Raw genomic sequence first — 22,446 nt, 5'->3', positions numbered from 1 at the left:
CCTCCCAGCATCTATCTCACTTTCAACAAACTGAAATCAAATCATATGCACTGGCAGACTGAGCGGGTCGTAGGAGCCCAGCTCACCCCCTGACTGCAAGAGGAGAAAATTGGCATTGAGGCACAGTAACTGTACCAAACCGCGTGCGATCCACTGGAGCGGACTGAAGAAGGATCACACCGACCACCAGGCAGGAAGGAGGAGGAGACAATGGAAGTGCTCACACTGGCCCAACGCATGCGCACTACTACTTCGAACATTCAGGTGAGGAACAACAAGCACTGTAAAAGTTAACATATTTAATATACTTTTTTTAATACAAACAATTCTTGCACATGAAAAATGCATACAAAGACAAACTATACAAAGTGAATCTAATAAATTTAATTTGAAAAACAGTTAATTCGTCCACTTTTTTTTTTTTTTTTTAAAGATATCCAAGATAGAGAATGAATATATATTTTTTAATAGCATTATTACAACTACATATTACAGGTTTAAAACCCCAATAAGGACTGTAACAAGAACAAGAAAAAAAAATCCCCTGTGTGGTGGACTTTTAAAGGCACTATATTGTTGCAAAGGATTTTGGTAAAGTGTGTTAATGGTTTCAAAAGCGTTTATTTAGAAAATATAACAAAAACAATATTTATGCATAAAAACAAAGGAATGTTTGAACATATCTAAGAATTTATACACTGTCAATATAATATATATATATATATTATACAATACAGTTCAATAAGGCCTGTATGACTGTGCGACACTTTGATTATCATCTTGAAACATCACGATAATCAAAACTTTGCACTTTATGATCAACTCTTTTGCGTGTTGCAGATTTATTGCTCTCCCCCCATTCTCCTGAGGAAGTGGGTTTTACCCTGCGAAAAGTGTTGAGGAAACAAGGCACCCTGATGAAGTTCACTATGGCAGCTTCTATGTGGCACTGAGTTAATCTTACAGAGACACGCAGGGGAGAAGCTGAGCCCTTAAAGGCACAGTATCCCCTGAATATTAATGTGGGCAAGTGGAGTACCTGTCAAAACTGAAGGGCAGTCTACACAATCCCCAGAGTGGGGGGTAGCACATTTAGACCTATATTACAGCTAAAAGCTTTATCATCTTTAATTATCATAATAGTTCAAATGTTGCACTATGATCAACTTGTGTGTTGCACATTTATTGCCCCCCCCCCATTCTTCTGAGGAAGCTGGTTCTACCCTGCAAAAAGTAATGAGGAAACAAGATCCCCTGATGAAGTCTCGTGACTAGCGACGATATGCGTGCAGCAGGGCCAGGTCATGGCAAAGTCAGAGGACCAGAAATGTAGCGGGTGTGAGTTGTATGTCCCGAGAGTTTGTTGCACATTCAATGCGGTTTTATTACCCTGCAAAGTGTAGAGGAAACAAGATCCCCGATGAAGTCCTGTGACTAACGACCACACACATGGGGCAGAGCTACGCAATACCGAAGTCAGGAGGACTAGAAATGTGACGGGAGCAAGTCGTATGTCCCGAGAGATTGTTGCACAATGCAGTTTTATTACCCCATGAAAAGTGTTAAAGTGTAAGTAAACCCCCCTATCGTTTTCAGCCAAGGAAGCTTCCATGTTTGCCTCTGTTTAATCCACAACTGCCATGATGCTGCACATGTGATCAGTTATGATACCAGTCATTGGATGGTTTAACAGTTTGGTTGAGAGCACAGCCAATGAGAGTGTTACATTTCCGGCACGTGCCACAGAAATGAAACTGTTTTATGGATGGGTTTACTTCCACTTTAAGCAAACAAGAGTCTCTGATGAAGTCTCGTAACTAGTAACACACGTAGGGCGGAGCCAGGTGACAGTGAAGTCGGAGGACCGGAAATGTGGTGCAAGCGAGTCGTATGTACAAAGAGATTATTAGCCATTCAATGCAGGTTTTATTATCCCACGAAAAGTGTAGAGGAAACAAAATTCCCTGATGAAGTATTGGTTGAACTAGATGGACTTCTGTCTTTTTTCACCCTGACTATGTGTCATGCAAGTCTTGTGATGATATGTGCGGGGCAGAGCCAGGTGACGCCAAAGTCGGAGGAGTAGAATTGTGGCAGGAGTGAGTCCTATGTCCCGAAAGATTGTTGCACATTCAACGCGGTTTTATTTCCCCGGTGTGGAGGAAACCGGATTCCCTGATGAAGCCTTGTAAATAGTGGCGATACGCGCCAACAAGACAAATTATTGATATTAACGGTAAGGATTGCTCAAATCTAACGATATTTGTATGCTGCAAGTGTTTGTAAAGAGATGTCCAGGGATCCCTAAATAGGAGGGAGTCACACATCCCTTATAGGTTTTTTTAAAAAATTTTATTAACATGTTATGCAATATGTAAACTTTTAATGCCATCAATAAATGTCTAAAAATTATTTTAGGATCGTTTAGGAGATCATCATCTATGATAGTTTATTAGATATTTTATGATGGTCTTTGGGCTCCTATAAAGTCAATTTTCAATAGGATTTTGTATAGCGCTTCAGAAAACGGGGATGTGGTGCCCCTGCAAATAACCCAATGCTCAAGCTTGGTTCACACTGCTGCGACTCCAAAGTCATGTGATTTCCAGTTTCAGACATTGCACTGTGACATGCTTGCTCCTTGATGCTTTGCGACTTTGGCAAATCATAACAATATAGAGAGCGTGCGACACATTACTGAACTTACAAAACCCTCGGAAGTTGCAGCCCAAGTCGCAAAGAAACTACTTCCCTGTGACTTTTGTCATTGCAGTCACAAAGAAGAAAAGTTGAAATTAATGAGATTTGCCTGGTCATGCAACTTTCAGTTTGCACGTCACAAAAGTCACAAGAGAAGTTCCAGTGGTGTGAACCGGCTCCTGGAATCATTCAAGTAACAACAACTGCAGCAGATTTATCCTGAACCTCCAGCTTCCATGACTGGATTTAAGTCTGAACTCGCAGAGCCTCCTACATCAGGCTCATTGGTCCCGGAACACATGTAGCCTCCCGCTGCTGTTCCCACCCACCAAGATGCTCCTGGTGGGATGCATGATGTTGATGGAGCACACAGAGTTCAGGTTTTCATCCCAGAATTGATCTACGAGGTTCCCATCTTCATGATAAACCTCAATCTGCCGAGGCCGACTCATACTGCCCACCATGAAACAGTCCTCTTGCTTCGGGTCCCACAACGCTTGGAAACGGCTTAACCAGCGGCCCGTGAAGTTGTTATGCCTACAATGGAGAAGGAACATCTTACTCTGTGTCCTAAAGGGGGCAGCAATTTTTCAAATGCAATTTTTGGGGAAAAAAATAAATACCTTGATCAATTTATAAAAAAAATAAATAAAAAAAAAAAAAAAAAAAAAAAAACACACACACAAACACAATTTTTGGTAAAAATATGAAAGATGAAGTTAAACCAAGTAAATAGATACCCAACATATTGTGCTTTAAAATTCTGCACACTCATGGAATGGTGCTAAATACAGTACTTAAAAAAAAATCTCCATAGACGACACTTTAGAAATGTTTACAGGTTAGAGTTAGAGGAGGCATAGCGCTAGAATTATTGCTCTCGTTCTGACCTTCGCAGCGATACCTCACGTGTGTTATTTTTACATATGTGGGCACGACTAGGGGTACTTTATGCCAGGGCTGGGCTCAGCCCTTCCTTCTCTGAGCTGGCCACTCAGCTGTCGGCTAATTGCCAGCTCCTATCTCTCTCCACAGTCACTCAGCTGTTGATGATCCTGCTCGTCAGTCCTGCCTACTTAAGCCGTCCAATCCAGAGGATCTCTGCCTTCACCTTGGTCACATCTCCTGCATTCCTGTTTAAAGACTGGTTTTGCCGACATCCCTTCTGGCTCCAGATCCTGCTTGCTGTTCCACTACTTTGATCCCTGACTTCTGGCTTGGCTGACTATCCATTTTGGTTACTGAACTTTGGCTATATTTTGACTACGTTTGTTCTTTTTAATTTCATTATTAAACAAGTGTGATTTAACTGTACTGTCTTGGTCAGATTTCATGGTTTGACACTCTTACTTTTTTCACTGTACTTTTTATCATTACTTTTCTTCCCATCACAAGGAATGTAAACACAGAAATAAGCAGCGACAGGTCCTCTTTATAGAGAGATGTTGAATCAAACACCCCCCAAAATCTCTCCTCTACAATATAAAGCATTACAAAAACAAACAAAAAAATAAATAAATAAATAACTGCAGGGGTGATCAAATACCACTAAGAGAAAGCTCTGTTTTTTGGAAAACAATCTACATTCTATTTGTGTACAGTGTCGCACGACCACGCAATTCTCAATTAATGTAATAAATTCATTAATGCAGTGCCATATCGCATAACATGACTTGGTCAGGAGGGGGGTGGGGTTAATCTTCTGGAGCTGAAGTGGTTAAGCAGCCTATAGCTTTTGTACATTTTACACATATCAGCCTACATCAGCCCTTTTGAATAACTGCATCTCCTATAAAGGTGCATTTAGAAGACTGATCAATGGATGCTGTATATGCTGGAATATATTACCTGATTGAAGTGAGAAGTGGAATGGTGGAGCTCGGGCTGCTGCTATCGAACACTCTGCAAAAGAAAATGAATGTCAATGCAAAAAAATAAAATTAACCTCTTGCCGTCCACGCTATATTCTGGAGGGCATCCAAGTACGTCCTCCAGTGTATGTGATGCCCACATGTCCCCCGCTGGGTGCACACGGCTTACTCTGATCAGAGAGTTCACGAGACTTGGCCCCTTACCATGTAATCAGCTGTCAGCCAATGACAGCTGATCACATGATGTAAACAGAGCCGGTAATTACATAGGTTGGAAAAAAAAAAAAAAAACAGACACAAGTCCATCTAGTTCAAAAAATAAAAAATAAAAAAACAGAAAAGAATTCTGTCGAGCAAATTGGATGGGAATAGTTTCCAAAGATTCAGGGTGGGTGTGGATGGCATACAGCCACCAGGGAGCCAACACTTTCAGAGGTTTCACATTGGAAACATGCAAGATACTGGACCTTTTTTTTTCCATTAATCACGGTGGCCTTGTTGCTCTTCACAATGCCAACGATACAGAAAGTGTCTTCCAGGCTTTACGGTTTTTGCCTAGGTGAATGACATCAGTGCCCTCCAGCACTTCCTGGGATAGGCGACGCTCATATCCCAGGAGGCACTGGGAGTGCCACACCTCACCCCATTTAATAACAGAGGAGTGGGGTGGGCCTAGTGGTGCATAAAGAGCAGAGTGCGCCAGAACCTGGAAGAGCTGGTGTCCTGACACAAAGTGTCCGGGCCTTACTGCGCAGTGCTTGTGCAGTACGGGGGACAAGGAGAAGCCGAACATCTCCGAAGAAGAACGGCGCCTGCGCACTGAGTCCAGGTTGAAGCCCCACCATCCAAGTGGACATAGGGTTGCTCATAGTAACAGGGCCCTTCGGGCACAGCCTCGACTCTTATTTTATACTCTATGTCCACTTGGATGGTGGGGCTTGAACCATTTTCGTAAATGTTAGGCTTTTCCTTGTCCCCCGTACTGTTCAATTTGGGCTGTCTAGGATGGAATGGGGAGGGGGGGGGGGCAGGACAAGAGCCATCAGATTACATACAGTGAGAATCTCCAATTTACTCTGCGGCCTCTGTAATAGGAAGTCCCGTCTCCTGGGTCACCATTGGACCAGTGCTCTGTCTATCACAGAACTTTGTTATTAAAGAGGCCGCAGAGTAAACAGGAGATTTTTGCTGTATGTAATCTGACGGCGCTCATCCCGTCCCCCTCCATATCCCCTCCGAGGCAGCAGTAATCTGAGGTGAGGCTGCATATGGGCATTGATCAAGCTGCATTGATGGGCACTGACCCTTATTTTGCTTCAAAGTCCTTTAATTTAAAATTTATGTTTTTTTCCTGAAACATCGCTCCTAAAATGAAGGTGAGTGTAATACGCAGATAAATACGGAATTTAATAAAAAAACAAAAAGAAAACACTTTATAGTTGCATGCTGATGTTATTACAGGCATAACCTACATGTCAGCTTAAAATTTTAGATGAATTAACAAAAATAAAACAATTGTTACCGTAGGCGATCGTCAGCGCAGGTGGTGAGGACACGATTGCCGGTGACGGGGGAGAAGTATGCAGAGGACACACTTTTCGAGTGTCCAGGTAAGGAGACCACGGGGCGAAGCTTTTTACTGGAGATCTGTCTGACGTCATAAATACAGACATCTCTGCAAGGAGAGAAAAACCCACAAAAATTAAAAAAGATGGATGCGGTTTCCTCGTCTCTCATAAAGGCTCAATCACTTTTTGGCTGAAGTGCGATGAAGATTATTTAAAAAGGTAACTTTCCACAGATGTGGCCGAGCACTTTACCCGTCTCTAGTGACAGCAGACTGGAATCGCTGCACAGGGCACATCTCCAAATACTTCCGCACATGAATGTCTCCCCTCTGCTGACTCCGCGCTGCAAGCTTCTCTTACACAGGAGGTATTGATAGCTCCGGCACTATTCCTATCCCATGCAGGCTGCTCGGGTTACTGGCAGACCATTTCCATACATTTCACACAACTCTATAAATCTGCATTTACACAACCAGTTCTAAATAGGCATGTTCCTAAAGTGTCACTAAACTCACTTCATAAAAAAAAAACGATCAATAAATGGTGTATTCCATGCTGTTCACTCTCAGTCATTATGAGATTCCTTTTCTGTATTCTGCAAAAAAACCTGGTTGATACTGCTTCTGTCTCCGCCTTCTGTCCGTGTCCCCAATTCAGCTAGGGATTTTGCAGAGCAGTGTTGGCAGCTCTGGACATGCTCAGTTTTCAGTGAGTGTCTATGCTGAGCATTTCCTTCCCATCACATCTGAGCAGCCCATGCGACTATAGAGCAGGGGTCTCAAACTGGCGGCCCTCCAGCTGTTGGGAAACTACAAGTCCCATCATGACTCTGGTTGAGGGAGTCATGCTTGTAACTGTCAGCCTTGCAATACCCTTATGTGACTTGTAGTTTCCCAACAGCTGGAGGGCCCCCAGTTTGAGACCCCTGCTATAGAGTCACACATGTGGGCGTATAAAACAACAACAGGCCACTCCCTCCCTCCTCCATGTCCACTAACCAGCTGAAACCAATGGGGATGGGATATTAGCAGCTACTAGACTAGCAGGACTAGAAGCTCCTCCTGCTTATGTTTCCCTGCAGACAGGCTAGGAGAGAGCTGGGTCATGTGACAGCTGGATATCGAATAGGGGGAAAAAAAAAAAAAAAAAAAAGGTACTTTCATGTTTTTTTATTCAAATTACAGTGCCATAATCCACATACAAAAATAGAAGGGACAAAGTAAACTGGACAGTGTGTGTTTAGTATAAATCTAAAAGCGATTAAGTCTTTTTTTTTCTAAAACAAACCGGTTATACTTACCGTACCTGCTCTGTAATGGTTTTGCACAGAGCAGCCCTGATCTTCCTCTTATCGGTCCCTCTTTGGCACTCCTGGCCCATCCCTCCTGCTGGGTACTCCCCACAGCAAGCAACTTGCTGTGGGGGAACCCAAGCAGACGTGCTCCCGACCCACGGCTCTGTGAGCCCATTCACACATGGAGCCGGTGGTAGCCCCCCCCCCCGTATCCTGATTAGCTTTTGGCAGCAGCAGGAGTCAACGGCAATTGCAACCAGTGCGCCAATGGGAAGTGTGAGTCCCCGAAGAGGCAAGGCTCTCATGGACAACGCTGGATCAAGGAGGGGGCTCAGGTAAGTATTAAGAGTGCTGCTGCACACAGAAGGCTTTTTACCTTCATGCATAGAATTTACAACCACTTTAAAGTGATTGTTATTTAAAAAAGCGGGACTCTACAAACAGGTCATACTTACCTGCTCTGTTGCAGTGGATTTGCACAGAGCAGCCCCAATCCTCCCCCCTTCTTGGGTCACTCTTCGCTGCTCCTGGCCCCTCCCTCCTGACGAGTGCCCCCATAGACCAGCAGCTTGCTATGGGGGCACCCGAGCCAAGTCAGAGCTCCGTGTATCCATGCAGACATTGAGCCTCGCCCCCTCTCCCCTGACTGACTTTGATTAACAGCCGGGGAGCCAATGGCGCCACGGCTGTGCCCTAGCCAAATCAGGAGGAGAGTCTGACAGCTGAGGAAATCGTGGACATCGCTGGATAGAGAAGGGGCTCGGCGTCAGTATTAGGGGGGCTGCTACACACAGGTTTCTTAAAGCATAGAATGCATTAAGGTAAATAATCATGATACTTTGCAACTCCTTTAAGCTTTGGCAATAAAACCTGGAAGCCATTGGTATCTATGTAGAGCTGCAGCAGATTTTGCACACTCCAGTTTTGGTAAGCCTCCCCCTCTTTGTGTGTGTCCAGCCGTGATCACCGCAGGTAACTGTTGGCTGTGGGAACGGTCACGAATAGCTGCAGTCCCCAAACAGCCTCTCACTGCAGTGTATGTGTTCAGCAGGCCGCAGCTATCTGCATTGCATGCAGCTGTCAATCCCACCAGCAGGAATCAGTAGATTGTTGCCGCTGGGATCCGCAATGTGGATGTGGCAGTGTGCAAGGAGCCTAATGAAGCCTTACCATTACTTCAGCACTGTGAATTCACAGATGATTTAAACCTAATAGAAAATTACAGCATTCAACAAAACCAGGAAATAAAGGAAAAATGTGTGGTCCGAGACTTACCCAGCTCCTGCTACAACGCACAGCTCTCTCTGCAATGGATGAACACTAACAGTGCGGGGGCTCGATAAGTCTACAGGCGATCGTACTTCATAGGTTGTTCCAGGGGTTCTGCGATCCATCAGTGATAGCGTTGAATCCCAGTGACTGACTATCAGGACAGAACCATCAGCTGAATAGAAATTGAAAGAAGAGAAGCTTTCTTCCTCATCACGATAGATCTATAGAGAAAAGCAGGACAAGCCTTACATCACAACTGTACCAGGAAACTGACAAGTCCATGCTCAAGGATAATTATTTAAAATCTCTCTCTATAGTAAAACCTTAAATTCTACCCTTTACATTGGATAACATGCAAAAAAAAGTTCATATGCATCTCCTATGGAACTTTATTGCAGCCAAAATTATACAGCCAAGTACATTTTATAATAAAAAAGGTTTTATTAAACAAACAAGGATAAAATTCCTCTAGGTCACAAAACATGTCCTCATTCTTAGGATTTTTAAGGCAATTTAAAAACATTAGACCCCTTTCACACTACCGATCTTTTCAGGTCCGCCAGTCAGTTTTTCAGGCGGACTTGAACGGATGCTCCATAGAGCTCTATGGAGCGTCAGATGTCAGTGGTGACACGTCCGCTGACATCAGACCCGCTCCAATCCGGAAAAGTGTAACGGAGGAACACACCACAGCAAATTTCATCATGACATAACAAAAGTGCTTTTCAACAAGACAGTATATTTAAGATGCATGAAAGTGGTATTAAATCCCTCTAGTCTAGACAGCATGACTTCACATCTAATGCTTATATCTCCTAATCAGGAGTGAGAATACCGTGTATATGTAATCTTATTATTTAGATGACCACCAAATATTACCAACGCGTTTCGACTGTAAACTGTCTTCAGGGGGAGTAAAACGGAATATGCATAGATGAATAGACCAGATATAGAGCTTTAAAATTGTTGCGGCACATGTTATTGGGGGTCCCCAGAAGGAATGGTGAGGTCATGCAACCAGCAAGGGGTCAAGTACAGAAAGGCAGGGGAAAAAACTGCAGGCCAACCACTCAAAGATCCAACCAAAGATGGATAAGCATATAGGGGCATGTAGTATATCAGCCAGAGAAAAAAATGGATGTATAAAAAGGAGATGGAATAAATGTTAGGACTAAACCAGCCCCATGGGGATCGGAATAGGAACCAAACAGCCAATTTACTTGCCTGTGCGATTGGCCAATTTTTTTTGAAAAATATAAAAGTTGATGTTATGCTGAGTAAACCGATACCAAACATGTCACGCTTTAAAAATTGCACATACTTATGGAACGGTGCCAAAACTACAGTACTAAAAATTCTCCATAGGTTACACTTTCAAATTTTACACAGGTTACCAGTTTAGAGTTACAGAGGAGGTCTTGTGCTAGAATTATTGCTCTCGCTTCAACGATCACAGCCATACCTCACATGAGTGGTTTGAACGCCGTTTACATATGTGGACGCGATCTAGGTATGCATTTGCTTTTGCATGCAGGCATGAGGTGGTGGGGGCGTTAAAAAAAAAAAAAAAAAAAAAAGTTTGTTTATTTTTACACTTTTCCTTAAATTTTTTTTTTTTTCTGATGAAATAGGGCATGACATATTCTCTTCACAGAGAGATCTGGGGTCTATAAGCCCCCACATCTCTCCTCTATGCTGGAAAGCCTAAGATAAAAATAAAAAGTAAAAGATCGATCCCAGGCTTTTCACTTTCCAGCAAAAAAAAAAAAAAATGGATTTTTTTTACTCACCGTAAAATCCTTTTCCCTGTAATTCGCCGGCTGACACAGCTCCTCTCTTAGACCATTGGGTTTGTTACGCCACCTTTAGGAGAGGACTAGGCATGACATGTTAACATGTAATGTAAAAACCTAGAACTTTCCAGTTCCGCCCAAGGGGAGGTCCCTTAGGCAACAACCCCACAGCCTGCCTTGCAGCTTCAGTACGTCAACAAGCAGTATAACGTAAAGAAAAATAGGAGGGGCGGGTGCCGTGTCAGTCGGTGAATTACAGAGAAAAGGATTTTAGGGCGAGTACAAAAAAAAAAAAAATCCTATTTTCTCTTATATTCACCGACTGACACAGCTCCTCTCTTAGACCATTGGGACGTCCCCAAGCAGTGCCAAAACGAGAGGTGGGAAAACCGCATAAAAAAAAAACCTTCACCCACCATGGCATGTGGGAACTAGTATAAAAAAAACGACAGTGTGTGGAGGAATAACGAAACCTTTTTTACTCACAAAAAACAGGGTGCTCCTTAACAGAGGCACTACCTCCAAACCGCACCAGAAGTGCGATAACAAATGCAACGGTGCATTTACTTAGAAAGTACTGCGTTTTTACAAAAAAATAAAAAAATATATAAAAATAAAAAAATGTATATGCAATTGCAATTATACAGCCGCCTGCAAAACTTTGCGGCCGAAACAGGCATCAGCTGATGCACGGACATCTACCTTGTAGAATTTTGTAAAAGTGTGAACAGACGACCAGGTCACCGCTTTACACACTTGAGCGACAGACGCTTGATGTCGGAAGGCCCAAGATGTTCTGATTGCCCTTGTGGAGTGGGCCGTGACCGGAAAGGGGGGCACCTGCCCCTTCAAGGTGTAGGCCTGTACTACAATCTGTCTGATCCACCTGGAAGTGGCGGCAGATGACACAGCCATGCCCTTTTTCGGACCAGCCACCGAAACAAACAAGGAGTCCGACTTCCGAAAGGGAGCCGTAGCAGACAAATACACCCTCAGAGCCCGAACCACGTCCAGGGAGTGAAGGGCCACCTCCTTAGGATGTGTCGGCTTAGGACAGAGAGATGGTAACACAATGTCTTCATTGATGTGGAACGCTGAAACCACCTTCGGCAGAAAAGAAGGTTGCGGATGCAACAACGCCTTATCCTTGTGGATAACCAGATAGGGCGACTAGTACCCCCCCATCCCTCCGTACAGACCCTTCCTCCAAAAAGTATAGGTCTCCCCTCAGTCTAGACCGCCCACTTAGTACAGACCCCCCTTCCCTCAGTATAGACCCCCCACTAAGTATAAACCCCCTCCATCAGTACAGACCCCCCTCAGGACAAACGATCCCCCTCCTCCATCAGTAAATCCCCCCCCAGGAAAAACTACCCCCTTTATCAGTACAGCCCCCCTCAGGACAAACCACCCCCTCCACCAGTACAGCCCCCCTAGCACAAGCTACCTCCTTTCATCAGTAAAGCCCCCCCTCAGGGCAAACTACCCCCTTCATCAGTACAGCCCCACCAGGACAAACCCTGTCACAACAACATGGAGGACATCCCCATCATCTCAATCCGACACCCCTCGCCAGTTACCGCACTAGCTCAGGTGGCTCAGATACATGGAACTGGAGAGGACCGTGTGCAGCCACGTGCCTCCCAGGTGGAGAATGGATCATGACAGGCAGCAGCACTGTAGAAACAGGAGGAGGAGAACACCGTGGCGCTAGAAGGGGGTTTCCAGCTGAAAGAAAAAAAAAACAAAAAAAAAAAAAACACAACACACACTTCCATAGTCAGCAAGGGCTTTCCTCACCCTTGGGATGGTGTCACCCCTGTAGCGGGTGGCACCCGGGTGCGGGCCGCACCCCCTGAACCCCCCCCTAGCAACGCCACTGGTTATACTGCTTGTTGATGTACTGAAGCTGCAAGGCAGGCTATGGGGTTGTTACCTAAGGGATCGCCCCTTGGGCGGAACTGGAAAGTTCTAGGTTTTTATATTACACAATAACATGTCATACCTAGTCCTCTCATAAAGGTGGCGTAACGAACCCAATGGTCCAAGAGAGGAGCTGTGTCAGTCGGTGATAAGAGAAAAAGTGTTTACAGAGCCAGAAGCGTTGTCATAACGTCGCTTCCAGCCTCTGAGAGTCAGAGATGGCTAGGGACCATCTAGCTCACGGCCAGCTCTATGGTAAACCGGTGCCGCCGCCGGATCCATTCTCTGGCTCCCCGATCAGGAGGGAAGGGAATGTCCCCTCCACTCCCGCTAAAAGTAATAGAAGTGGCTAAATATATCCCAGTGTGACTTCACCGTGACTTGCATATGACTTCAACGGAAGTCAATGCAAGTCGTGGCGAAGTTGCACCAAAAGTAGTGCAGGAACCCTTTTCTAGGTCAGAGCGTCTTGAGTCGCACCAATTAGAACGGTTCTATTGCAGTTAAAGGGTAGTGACTTGTCATGCGATTTGAACTCTCAGTCGTGGCAGCGTGAACCAGGACTTATAATAAACAAACAAAAACAACTGTATTACAATGTAGCATTTTTTGAACAGAAAATGCAAGATTTTTTATTTTATTTAAATTTTTTTAAAAGAAGAACAAACACTGACCTCATCAAAGACCGAGCGAGTGACATCTCCACAGCGCACGGTGCCGTCATAGCTGAGTGAGAGCAAATGAGCCGGATTCCATGGACAGAAAGACAGGCGGCCGACGCTACGTGAATGGAGTTCAAACACATAAATTTCCTTTTCACCCAAATTGTCATCCTACAAAGAAAAAAAAAAAAGAAGGAAGAAGAATGAGATGAGCACCGTTCAGCGGATTTGTGAATTTCTCACTACAGCAGTGCAAAGTCAGGGCTAACATCCCCCCCATAAAATCTGGCTGGCAAAACCTGATCTATACATGTCTGGCCATACAAGCCTCATACAGCCCACTGGAGTTTGTGGCGGTTTCTGTAGATCCAGCAATGCACAATACAATGGCTCATCAAATTTCAGGGAGATGAAGCAGAAATCGCTTCCTCTTCTCTGAGAAGAAGTCTCTCTCAGCAGAGTGCACAGTATTGTACTTTTGGCCATGTCACTGAGATACTGTAATCTTAGTGGGTCATGGGCAGACTGACTACTTCTGTTTGCATATTACACCGATCAGCCATAACAATATGACCACTCAACAGGTATTGAGAAAATTGATTATCCTGTTACAATGGTATCTGAATGCCAGTGGGATATATTAGGCAGCAAGTGAACAGGTTGTCTCTGAAGTTGAGGTGTTGAAAGGAGAAAAATAAAATTAAATAAATAGACAGTGTAAGGATTTGAGCGACTCTGACCAGGACCAAAATTGTAATGTCTAGACGACTGGGTCAGAGCAACTACAAAACTGCAGCTCTTGTGGGATGTTCCCGATTGGCAGTGCAGGGGGGGGGGGGGGGGGGCGACTTCTAGGTTCGGAAAAGCTCGCGTTTGAACCAAACCCAAGCTCATCCCAAATCAATTGGTATTCATTTGCAATGTCTTTAACCTCTTGCCAACTGTATGTTATGGATTGATTAATACTCTGATTAGCCACTTGCTTACTGGGCACTTAAAGCCCCCTTCCTATCCATACCAATTTTCAGCGCTGTCGCAATTTGAATGACAATTGCGCGGTCATACAACAATGTACCCAAATAAAATTTTTATAAATTTTTTTCCCCCAAATAGAGCTTTCTTTTGGTGGTATTTGATCACTTGTGCGATTTTTTTTTTACATTTAAAAATAAAACAACCACTTTTTTTTTGTTTTAACATTTTATAAAACGGGTAATTTTTGTCTGTCATTGATGTATGCTGATGAGGCAGCACTGATGGGCACCGATAGGTTACACTGATAGGCAGCACTTTTAGGTGGCACTGATTGGCAACATTGGTGGGAATCGATAGGTGGCACTTGTGGGCATTTTTAGATGGTTTAAACGAGGCATAATTGCCTCTTCCTTTTCGGGACGAATGTCCCTTTAAGATAAGCCGTGATTGGTTTTTTTTTTTCTCCTCCACTGTCAGCGTGAGGGAAAAAAAAAAAATATATAAAAATAAAACGATCACGAGCTTTTGTTTTGATCAGGTGATCAGCTGTGATTGGCTGACAGCTGATCACATGGTAAGGGGCCGGGACCGGCCCCTTACTCGGATCGGTGATCACCCGAGTCTCATTGGTGATCACAGCGCGCGCAGGGAGCATGCACAGTGGAGGCCGTCATATGATGGCCTCACGGGAATTCACATTCGGGCTGTGGCCGTCATTCGGCCATAGTGCGGAGGTCAGGTAGTTAAATTACTATTTTTGATATATGCTGAATCTCCTTACTCAAAATGCCTCATCTAGAGACCCCCTCTCCCATCGAGTGAGTGCAGGAGTCCACAAGCCATCAGCAGAAAACCTGGATGAAACTGGCCAGACGACCCTCCAATCTCTGCTTGACAGCACGGAATACACCTGAGATGATGCTTTTGCATAGGAGTCATCCTCTACTATAAAAGAAACTATATGCCCAAAAGCAATAAAAGAAGTTCTTCACTGAACAGTGTGTATCAGCATACTCCTTCTAAACATGCATGGACAATTGAATTAGACCAGGTGCAGATAACTCGGCCAGACATCTGTCTGGGATCCAAAACACGTATACTGTATACACACACACACACACAGCAAAGCAGCTCCTCTGCACAGGATCGCATACCTGTACGTGATCCTGTACTTCCAGGTCTGGGGCATGCACACTCACTGCCAGTGACCCACTCCCGCTGTGATTGGACACAGCAGTAGCCAATCAGTGGGTTCGGTGGATGCAATGTCCGCCAGGATCCGCCGATCGTTCCCAGGAGATACAGAACAGCAGCCCTGCCTATGCAAACAAAGCAGATCGTTTTTTTTCTCATTTTGCCTTGACATACTTTAACCCACGGACATTTACTGCGGGTGGGCGGCCTGGCTCAGGCAAGCTGGATCACGTACATGTACTTCATCCAGCCTGTTCCGGTTTAGGGGGCGCACAGTAAGCCGCTGTGTCAGCTGCCAAGGGATCATGCGATCACTATGTGACCACATGGTTAACAAAGCGGTTATGAATAAATTTCATTCATAACAGCTGTATTCCCTATGCTGCGATTGGCCCAGGTACTATGTGATGGCTGTGGGCCAATCATAGCACCCTGTACCATGTGATTATCTGTAGCCAATCACAGATCACTAGTAATCCTGGCACCCATTCTTGACAGGTCAAAACATTACTGTTTGTACAATGATCACCATAGTGGTGATCATAACTTTTCTCCAAATTAGTTCAAATTCTTCTGGGCGCCATAAAAAAAAAAAAAAATAAAAAAAATAATGAAACCTCAGATAATTGACAGATACCATAAGAGTCCATCACTTACCACATTCCAGAGTCCAACATTCCCGTACTTATCTCCGGATGCCACAAGTGTCCGCCTTTCAGAGGGATGGATGGCTACAGAAAGTATTCGACCAGGAACAACTTTGGCAACATCTTCCGCTCGCAGTTTCATTTTTTTCAGACTTTTTTCATAGCTGACAAGTGACATGGAACAGAAAATCGTCACACAGAGGTTTGAAAGGAACTCAGAATAGATGTGAAATTTAACCACTTAAGGACTGGGCCTATTGTTTTTTACACTTGGCATTTACAAGTACGCAGAACTCACGATAGATAGATATATTTCAGACACCCTAGAAAATAAAATGGCGGGCATTGCAATACTTTGTCACACCATATTGGCGCGCAGCGGTCTTACAAAAACGCATTTTTTTTTAAAGAAAATATAAAAAAAATAAAAACACACACACACACCAGTAAAGTTAGCCCAATTTTTTTATATCGCGAAAGATAAGGTTACTGAGTAAATTGATACCCAACATGTCACACTTCAAATTTTGCCGGCTTGTGGAATGGCGATAAACTTTGACACTTACAAATCTCCATGGGCGAAGTTTAAAAATGTCTACAGGTTACCAGTTTTGAGTTACAAAAGGAGGTCTAGGGCTAGAATTATTGTTCTCGCTCTAACGATCGCAGCGATACCTCATATGTGTGGTTTGAACACCGTTTACATATGCGGGCGCAACTTAGTTCGCTTCTGAGCACGAGGACGGCGGGACAGGGCACTTTACATTTTTCTTCTTATTTTAATATTAGAAAGGTGAATGTCGCGCTAACCCTAAACCAAAAATGTAAATAAAAATAAAAGTATAATAAAAATGAAGCAGCTGCTAGAAGTGAGATACACAAAAAAACACATAGAGAAAAAAAAAAAAAAAAAAAAAAGTAGCAGCGCTGACAAATTACCATTAATATAACAAGTGATGAAACAATATATAAAAATAAATTAAATATTGATTAAGTGAATCAAGAAAAAGGTGCAAGGATAGTACCGTCAGTATCTAGAAATTAACGATACTGAATCAGTACCAACAAACAGTGTAAAACCACTAAACTAAACCAATAACTCATAATTAAAAAATATGGGGTCAAGACCTCAGATCTCACATTTACACAATGCAATTTCAAAAAAAAAAATAAAATTATATATATAAAATAATAAATAGGAAAGATTTAAAAATGACGTTTGAAATCATATAAACATGTAAAGGATTATAGGATCCCTTACTGATCAGGCTTACATACAGTTGTGCTCTAAAGTTTGCATCCCCTGGCAGAAATGGTGACATTTTGGCATTGATATTAGAAATATGACTGATCATGGCATAAAATTGTCTTTATTTAAAGGATAGTGAGGATATGATGCCATTTATTATCACATAGTTTTGGATCCTTTTTAAAATAATAACGATACCAGAAATCCCTCAAAATGAGAAGTTTGGCCTTGGTAAGGATACACAAGGTGACACACATAGGTTACAATGTGGCTTTTTAAATTGCAATTAGCGTCTCTGTATAAATAGTCAATTAGTTTGTTAGCTCACACCTGGATGCACTGAGCAGGCTAGACACTGTGCCATGGGAGCAGAAAAAGAACTGTCAAAGGATCTGCATAGCAAGGTAATGGAACTTTATAAAGATAGAAAAATGCAGCTTAGTGGGTCCTTCAATATGGTGGCTGAATTTGTTTTACTTTCTCATACCATTTTAGACTCAGTTCACACTTGTGCGATGCGGGAACCCTGCAAAACCACTGCGAGTCCCCGCATCGCACACAAGTTTACACTGCCATATGCGAACTGCCGGGAGTGTCAATACATTGTTAATGACACCCCCATTTCAGCTCGTATATCTTACTGTGAACTGACAGTTCAGACATGAATCGGATTGCATGGGTGTTCACACCGATTCTGGTGTGGACAAGGAGTGAAAAAAAAAAAAAAAAAAAAAGGTCCTGTGCAAGTTTGGTCCGAATAATGCGATGCGATATCAGCCATACTATCTACATGGCTAAATTTGCATCGGACTGACATCACATGTGATTTGCACTGCAAATCACATGCAATCTCGCAGAGCATGCTGGTGTAAACTGACAACCTGGCTATCCTGCCATTAAATTGCTTCCTGTTCCAGGTGACAACCTTACTATGAAGAGTTGTCACCCTAGGATAGAGTACAGGAAGGTATGAGCTTGCATAATTTCTTGCTGCGTGAAAGATTTATTCTTTATGAAATTTATTATTTATGAAAGAAAATTGATCAATCCTGATGTACTGGCAGCCAATCAAATTTCCTGAGACCCGAAAATGCCAGGATAGTATAAATACCCCCGAAATTACCCCTTTTTGGAAAGTAGACAGTCCAAGGTGTTTAGTAAGAGGCAATGCAAATTTTTGGAAGTTGTAATTTTTCGTAAGAAAAAAATAAATAAAAATTACATACGGTGCAGTACAGAATCATCATCATAAAAAAAAATGTATATATATATATATATATATATATATATATATATATATATATATATATATATATATATATATATATATATATAGTTTCTAAGTAATTTTCTTGCTAAAAATACTGATTTTAACTTGTAATGCAACAAGTGTCAGAAAAAGGCTTAGTCTTTAAGTGGTTAAACTGACCTCATTTGTACAAATGAACAGAAAGATGCAAAGTTTATTTTTACCCCTCTTTCAGTGATGAGCAATGTTGTTGATAAACATTGCCGGCTGCTTTTTTTTTTTTTGAAGACTGTGAGCAGGGAACGGTTCTGTGCTTGTTACAAGATTCATGGAAATGCTGGATTAAGATCACGAGGGGGGTTGAATAGAGATTGCGATTTTTTTAACCAACTTTAATTGTTCAGCTCTAGTACTTCTACATTTTTAAAGGAACTGTTTAGACAAAGTCCGTTGCTGAGATGTTCAACCCGTGCTTACCTCTTTAGGTCTTTCACAGTCTTATTTGTTGGGGTTTTAATAGTCTCCTGCATCAAGAAAAAAATAAAGTTACTTAACAACTTCAATACCATGCCCTTTCTCCCCCTTACTGCCCAGGACAATTTTCTGCTTTCAGCGCTGTCACACTTTGAATGACAATTGCGCGGTCATGCAACGCTGTACCCAAAAATTAAGTTTTTATCATTTTTTCACACAAAGAAGCTTACTTTTGGTGGCAAACACAAGTTTTTCTTTGTTTGATATAAAATTTTGCAAATAGTCTTTCTTCATAAATTTAGGCCAAAATGTATTCTGCTACATTTCTTTTGTGAAAATAATCCATGGATATTATTTAGTCTGTAGGAAAGTTAGAGAGTGCACAAACTATGGGATCTGAAAATTGATCAATCCTGATGTACTGACGGCCGATCGAATTTCTTGAGACCCTAAAATGCCAGCACAGTACAAATACCTCCGAAATTACCCCTTTTTGGAAAGTAGACAGTTCAAGGCATTTATTAAGAGGCAATGCAATTTTTTTACTTACATACGGTCACAAGTGCAGTACAGCAGCATCATCACATAACCAGCGTGGTGGTGATCAGAGACACTGACTGGTGACAGTATGAAGAAAATAAACTTCCTTTTTTTTTTCTTTTTTTTTCAGACCAAATTTTTTATTTTATTTTTCTTGAACCACTTGCTTACTGGGCACTTAAATCCCCTTCCTGGCCAGACCAATTTTCAGCGCTGTCACTCTTTGAATGACAATTGCTCAGTCATGCTACAGTTTACCCAAATTAATTTTTTCATCATTGTTTTCACACAGATAGAGCTTTCTTTTGGTGGTATTTAAAGCGGAGCTCCAACCTAAAGTGGAACTTCCGCTCATCGGATTCCTCTCCCCCTCTGGTGTCACAATTGGCCCCTTTCCGGGGCGGGAAAGGATACCTGTCTTTGACCACCACGGGGCTCCCTCCTCCTTCTCGCCTGGCTAATAGGAGAGAGGAGCGGGGCTTTGCGCATGCGCAGTAAGGTTCCCGGCAGGAAGCCGAATGGCTACACTGCCAGGTTCCCTTACCCGCAATGGCGGCAGCAGCACCCGACAGCTAATGGAAACATCAGCTGCGGTGCCGGCATCGAGGGACTGCAGGACAGGCAAGTGTCCATTTATTAGTCGCCGCTGAGTGAGGGACTGAAGTCCCTCTGGCAGAAGCCGGTGATCAGCTTTTTTTTTCCCCCCTCACGCTGACGCGAGGGAGAAAAAATAAATAAAATACAATACTGCTTACCGAGCTTCTGTTTACATCAGGTGATCAGCTGTTATTGGCCGACAGCTGATCACGTGGTAAGGGGCCAGGATTGACCCCTTACATGGGTCGCGCAGACAGCGCTTGCTCAGGAGGATGTCCATTGACGCCCTCCCGGCAATTAAAGCCTGCGCTGCAGCCGTCTTTTTTGGCTATAGCGCGGGGGGGGGGGGGGGGGGGGGGCAAGTAGTTGAACACACTGACTACAGCAATACAGTGTTACCACTGTAACACTACTACTCTCAGTGATCAGGATTTTTTTTTTTTCTAAACACGCTTTATGATAGCTTATACCAGAGAATTTCACTGGTATAAGCAACCATTTTATGGAATAAAACAGATTTATTCAATGTTTACCATTGTTATTAGCTGTGATTGGCCATAGCTAATCACATGGTAAAGATGGACTGTGATTGGCCCCGTCTGTACCATCTAATCACCGTGACCAATCACAGCTAGCAACACAATTGTACACAATGAATGGCATGAAAAAAAAAAAAAAAAAAAAAAAAAGCCATCCATTGTTTACAACTGTCATGTGATCGGCTGTGATTGGTCACAGCGATCGACAGTGGGCTGGTATGGTGATCAGTCATTGAGAGTGTGTGGTAGACACAGCCAGTGACAGATTGCGACCACACCATGGGCGCAAAAATGACAGCCGGGCAGAACATCCTTTGTTCCAGGTGTCCGTCATATGGTTAAATCATTAAACATTTAAAAGATGAGGAAAAAAAGTTTGAGCAAAATAAAAACTTCCTAATATCAGACCTGGCTGATTGAAGTCCACATTCTCATGAATTGGTCCATTGCCTTATCGTCATCCTGTTGGTTCACTGGAATCATCTCAATGGGACCTGGAGGTTTCATAAGCCGCACCTTATATAACAAACACACAGGAACTTGTAAAATATACACCATGAAAGTTTAAAAAAAAAATATTTACAACCTTGCCACACATTGGAAATCTTATTGTTGGAAACAACAGTGACTATTCGAATTATAAAAATCCCAAGTACACACTATAGAAGGATGTGCTTTGTTCATATTTCATGTCTGTAGGTTAACAACCACTTTAACCCCTTCAATACTGGACACTTTTACCCCCTACTGCCCAGGCCAATTTTCAGCGCTGTCACACTTTGAATGACAAATGCGCAGTCATGCAACACTATATCCAAATTACATTTTTATGAGACAGGTTTTCTTTAGTGGTATTTAATCACCACTGTTTTTTTTTTTTCGTTTTTGCTAAATGAACGAAAAACAAAAAAATTCTTAGTTGGTTATAACATTTTTGAAAATAAGTATTTTTACTTCTTCACCGACGTGCACCAATTAGGCTGCACCGATGGGGGACTGATGAGGCACCACCAATAAACTGCAATCAGGGATACAATTTCTAAAAATCCAACATTTTAGAAATGTCACCAGAACAAAAAGTGAAGGGAAATCTGTTCTGGTGTCAACAAAAGAAATTCTCCTCCGTCTGTAGAGATTTACTTTCACATCAAGTTGCGTCTTTGGGACAGGAAGCGAACAGAAATCTCCCCAACAAGCCAGACACCAATAGTTTGACAGGCTTCGACCCTTCCCTACTCAAACCAATGGAAGAAGTTTTTTTTGTTGCCCAACTTCATCTACTGTACATACTAATACCCTGCATTGTTCTGCCCCTTACATTCTCTTCCACGGCTGGGGATTCCTCTTGGAGTATGACTTGAGAAGGAACTATGTTCTGCAGCCGCATGGAACGGCGAACAACTGTATTCCCCGTGTTCTGAGGCTTCTCTCTAAAGAAAAAGAACCCGCAAAAAAAAAAAAAAAAGTCTATATTAATCGGTCTATGATGCGAATATACAAAATGTTACACTTATGTGATATGAAGAGAGAGAAAAAAAAAAAGTAGCAACATTTATTCATTTATTTTACAGTGCACAACTTCTAACCAGTTCCCACCCAGGACAATTCTGACACTCCTCTCCTACATGTAAAAATCTGTAATTTTTTTTTTTGCTAGAAAATTACTCAGAATCCCCCCAAACATTTTTTAGCAGGGACCCTAGAGAATAAAAAGGTTGCACATTTTTTTTTTTTTTATGTCAGTTGGTATTTGCACAGCAATTTTAATTTTTTATACCTCACATATGCGTTCACTTCTACGCGCGAGCACGGAGGGATAAGGGTGCTTTAATTTTTGTTTTTTATCTTTTATTTTTACAATGTCCCTTTAAATTTTTTATTGGGATCACCTTTATTACT

At 42.7% G+C, this 22,446-nt stretch overlaps 1 protein-coding gene across 1 annotated transcript; it reads right to left on the bottom strand.

The window, feature by feature from the left end:
* Positions 1–284: 284 nt before the first annotated feature.
* Positions 285–21,982, bottom strand: WDR76 (WD repeat domain 76). The gene is made up of 9 exons (XM_077473498.1): positions 21,866–21,982; positions 20,956–21,063; positions 18,875–18,921; positions 15,910–16,063; positions 13,096–13,254; positions 8,709–8,926; positions 6,094–6,246; positions 4,549–4,602; positions 285–3,237 (listed from the first exon to the last, which is right to left on the bottom strand). The coding sequence occupies exons 1-9, from the start codon at positions 21,932–21,934 to the stop codon at positions 2,982–2,984; spliced, it is 1,218 nt and encodes a 405-aa protein (XP_077329624.1). The 5' UTR covers positions 21,935–21,982; the 3' UTR covers positions 285–2,981.
* Positions 21,983–22,446: the final 464 nt, after the last annotated feature.

The sequence above is a fragment of the Lithobates pipiens genome, unplaced genomic scaffold (genome assembly GCF_037356315.1).
Source record: "Lithobates pipiens isolate NorthernLeopardFrog02 unplaced genomic scaffold, aLitPip1_a1.2 Scaffold_8, whole genome shotgun sequence".
Taxonomy (NCBI): Eukaryota; Metazoa; Chordata; class Amphibia; order Anura; family Ranidae; genus Lithobates; species Lithobates pipiens.
This window is presented reverse-complemented; position numbering and strand designations above follow the sequence as displayed.

Excerpts from the sequence above, each read along its gene's own strand:
- WDR76 (XM_077473498.1), bottom strand. The coding sequence starts at position 21,934 with ATGCGGCTGCAGAACATAGTTCCTTCTCAAGTCATACTCCAAGAGGAA. Across the intron at positions 16,064-18,874 it reads ACTGTGAAAGACCTAAAGAG|CTATGAAAAAAGTCTGAAAA; the intron begins GTAAGCACGGGT and ends GTCACTTGTCAG. Across the intron at positions 6,247-8,708 it reads TGCGTTGTAGCAGGAGCTGG|AGATGTCTGTATTTATGACG; the intron begins GTAAGTCTCGGA and ends CTCTCCTTGCAG.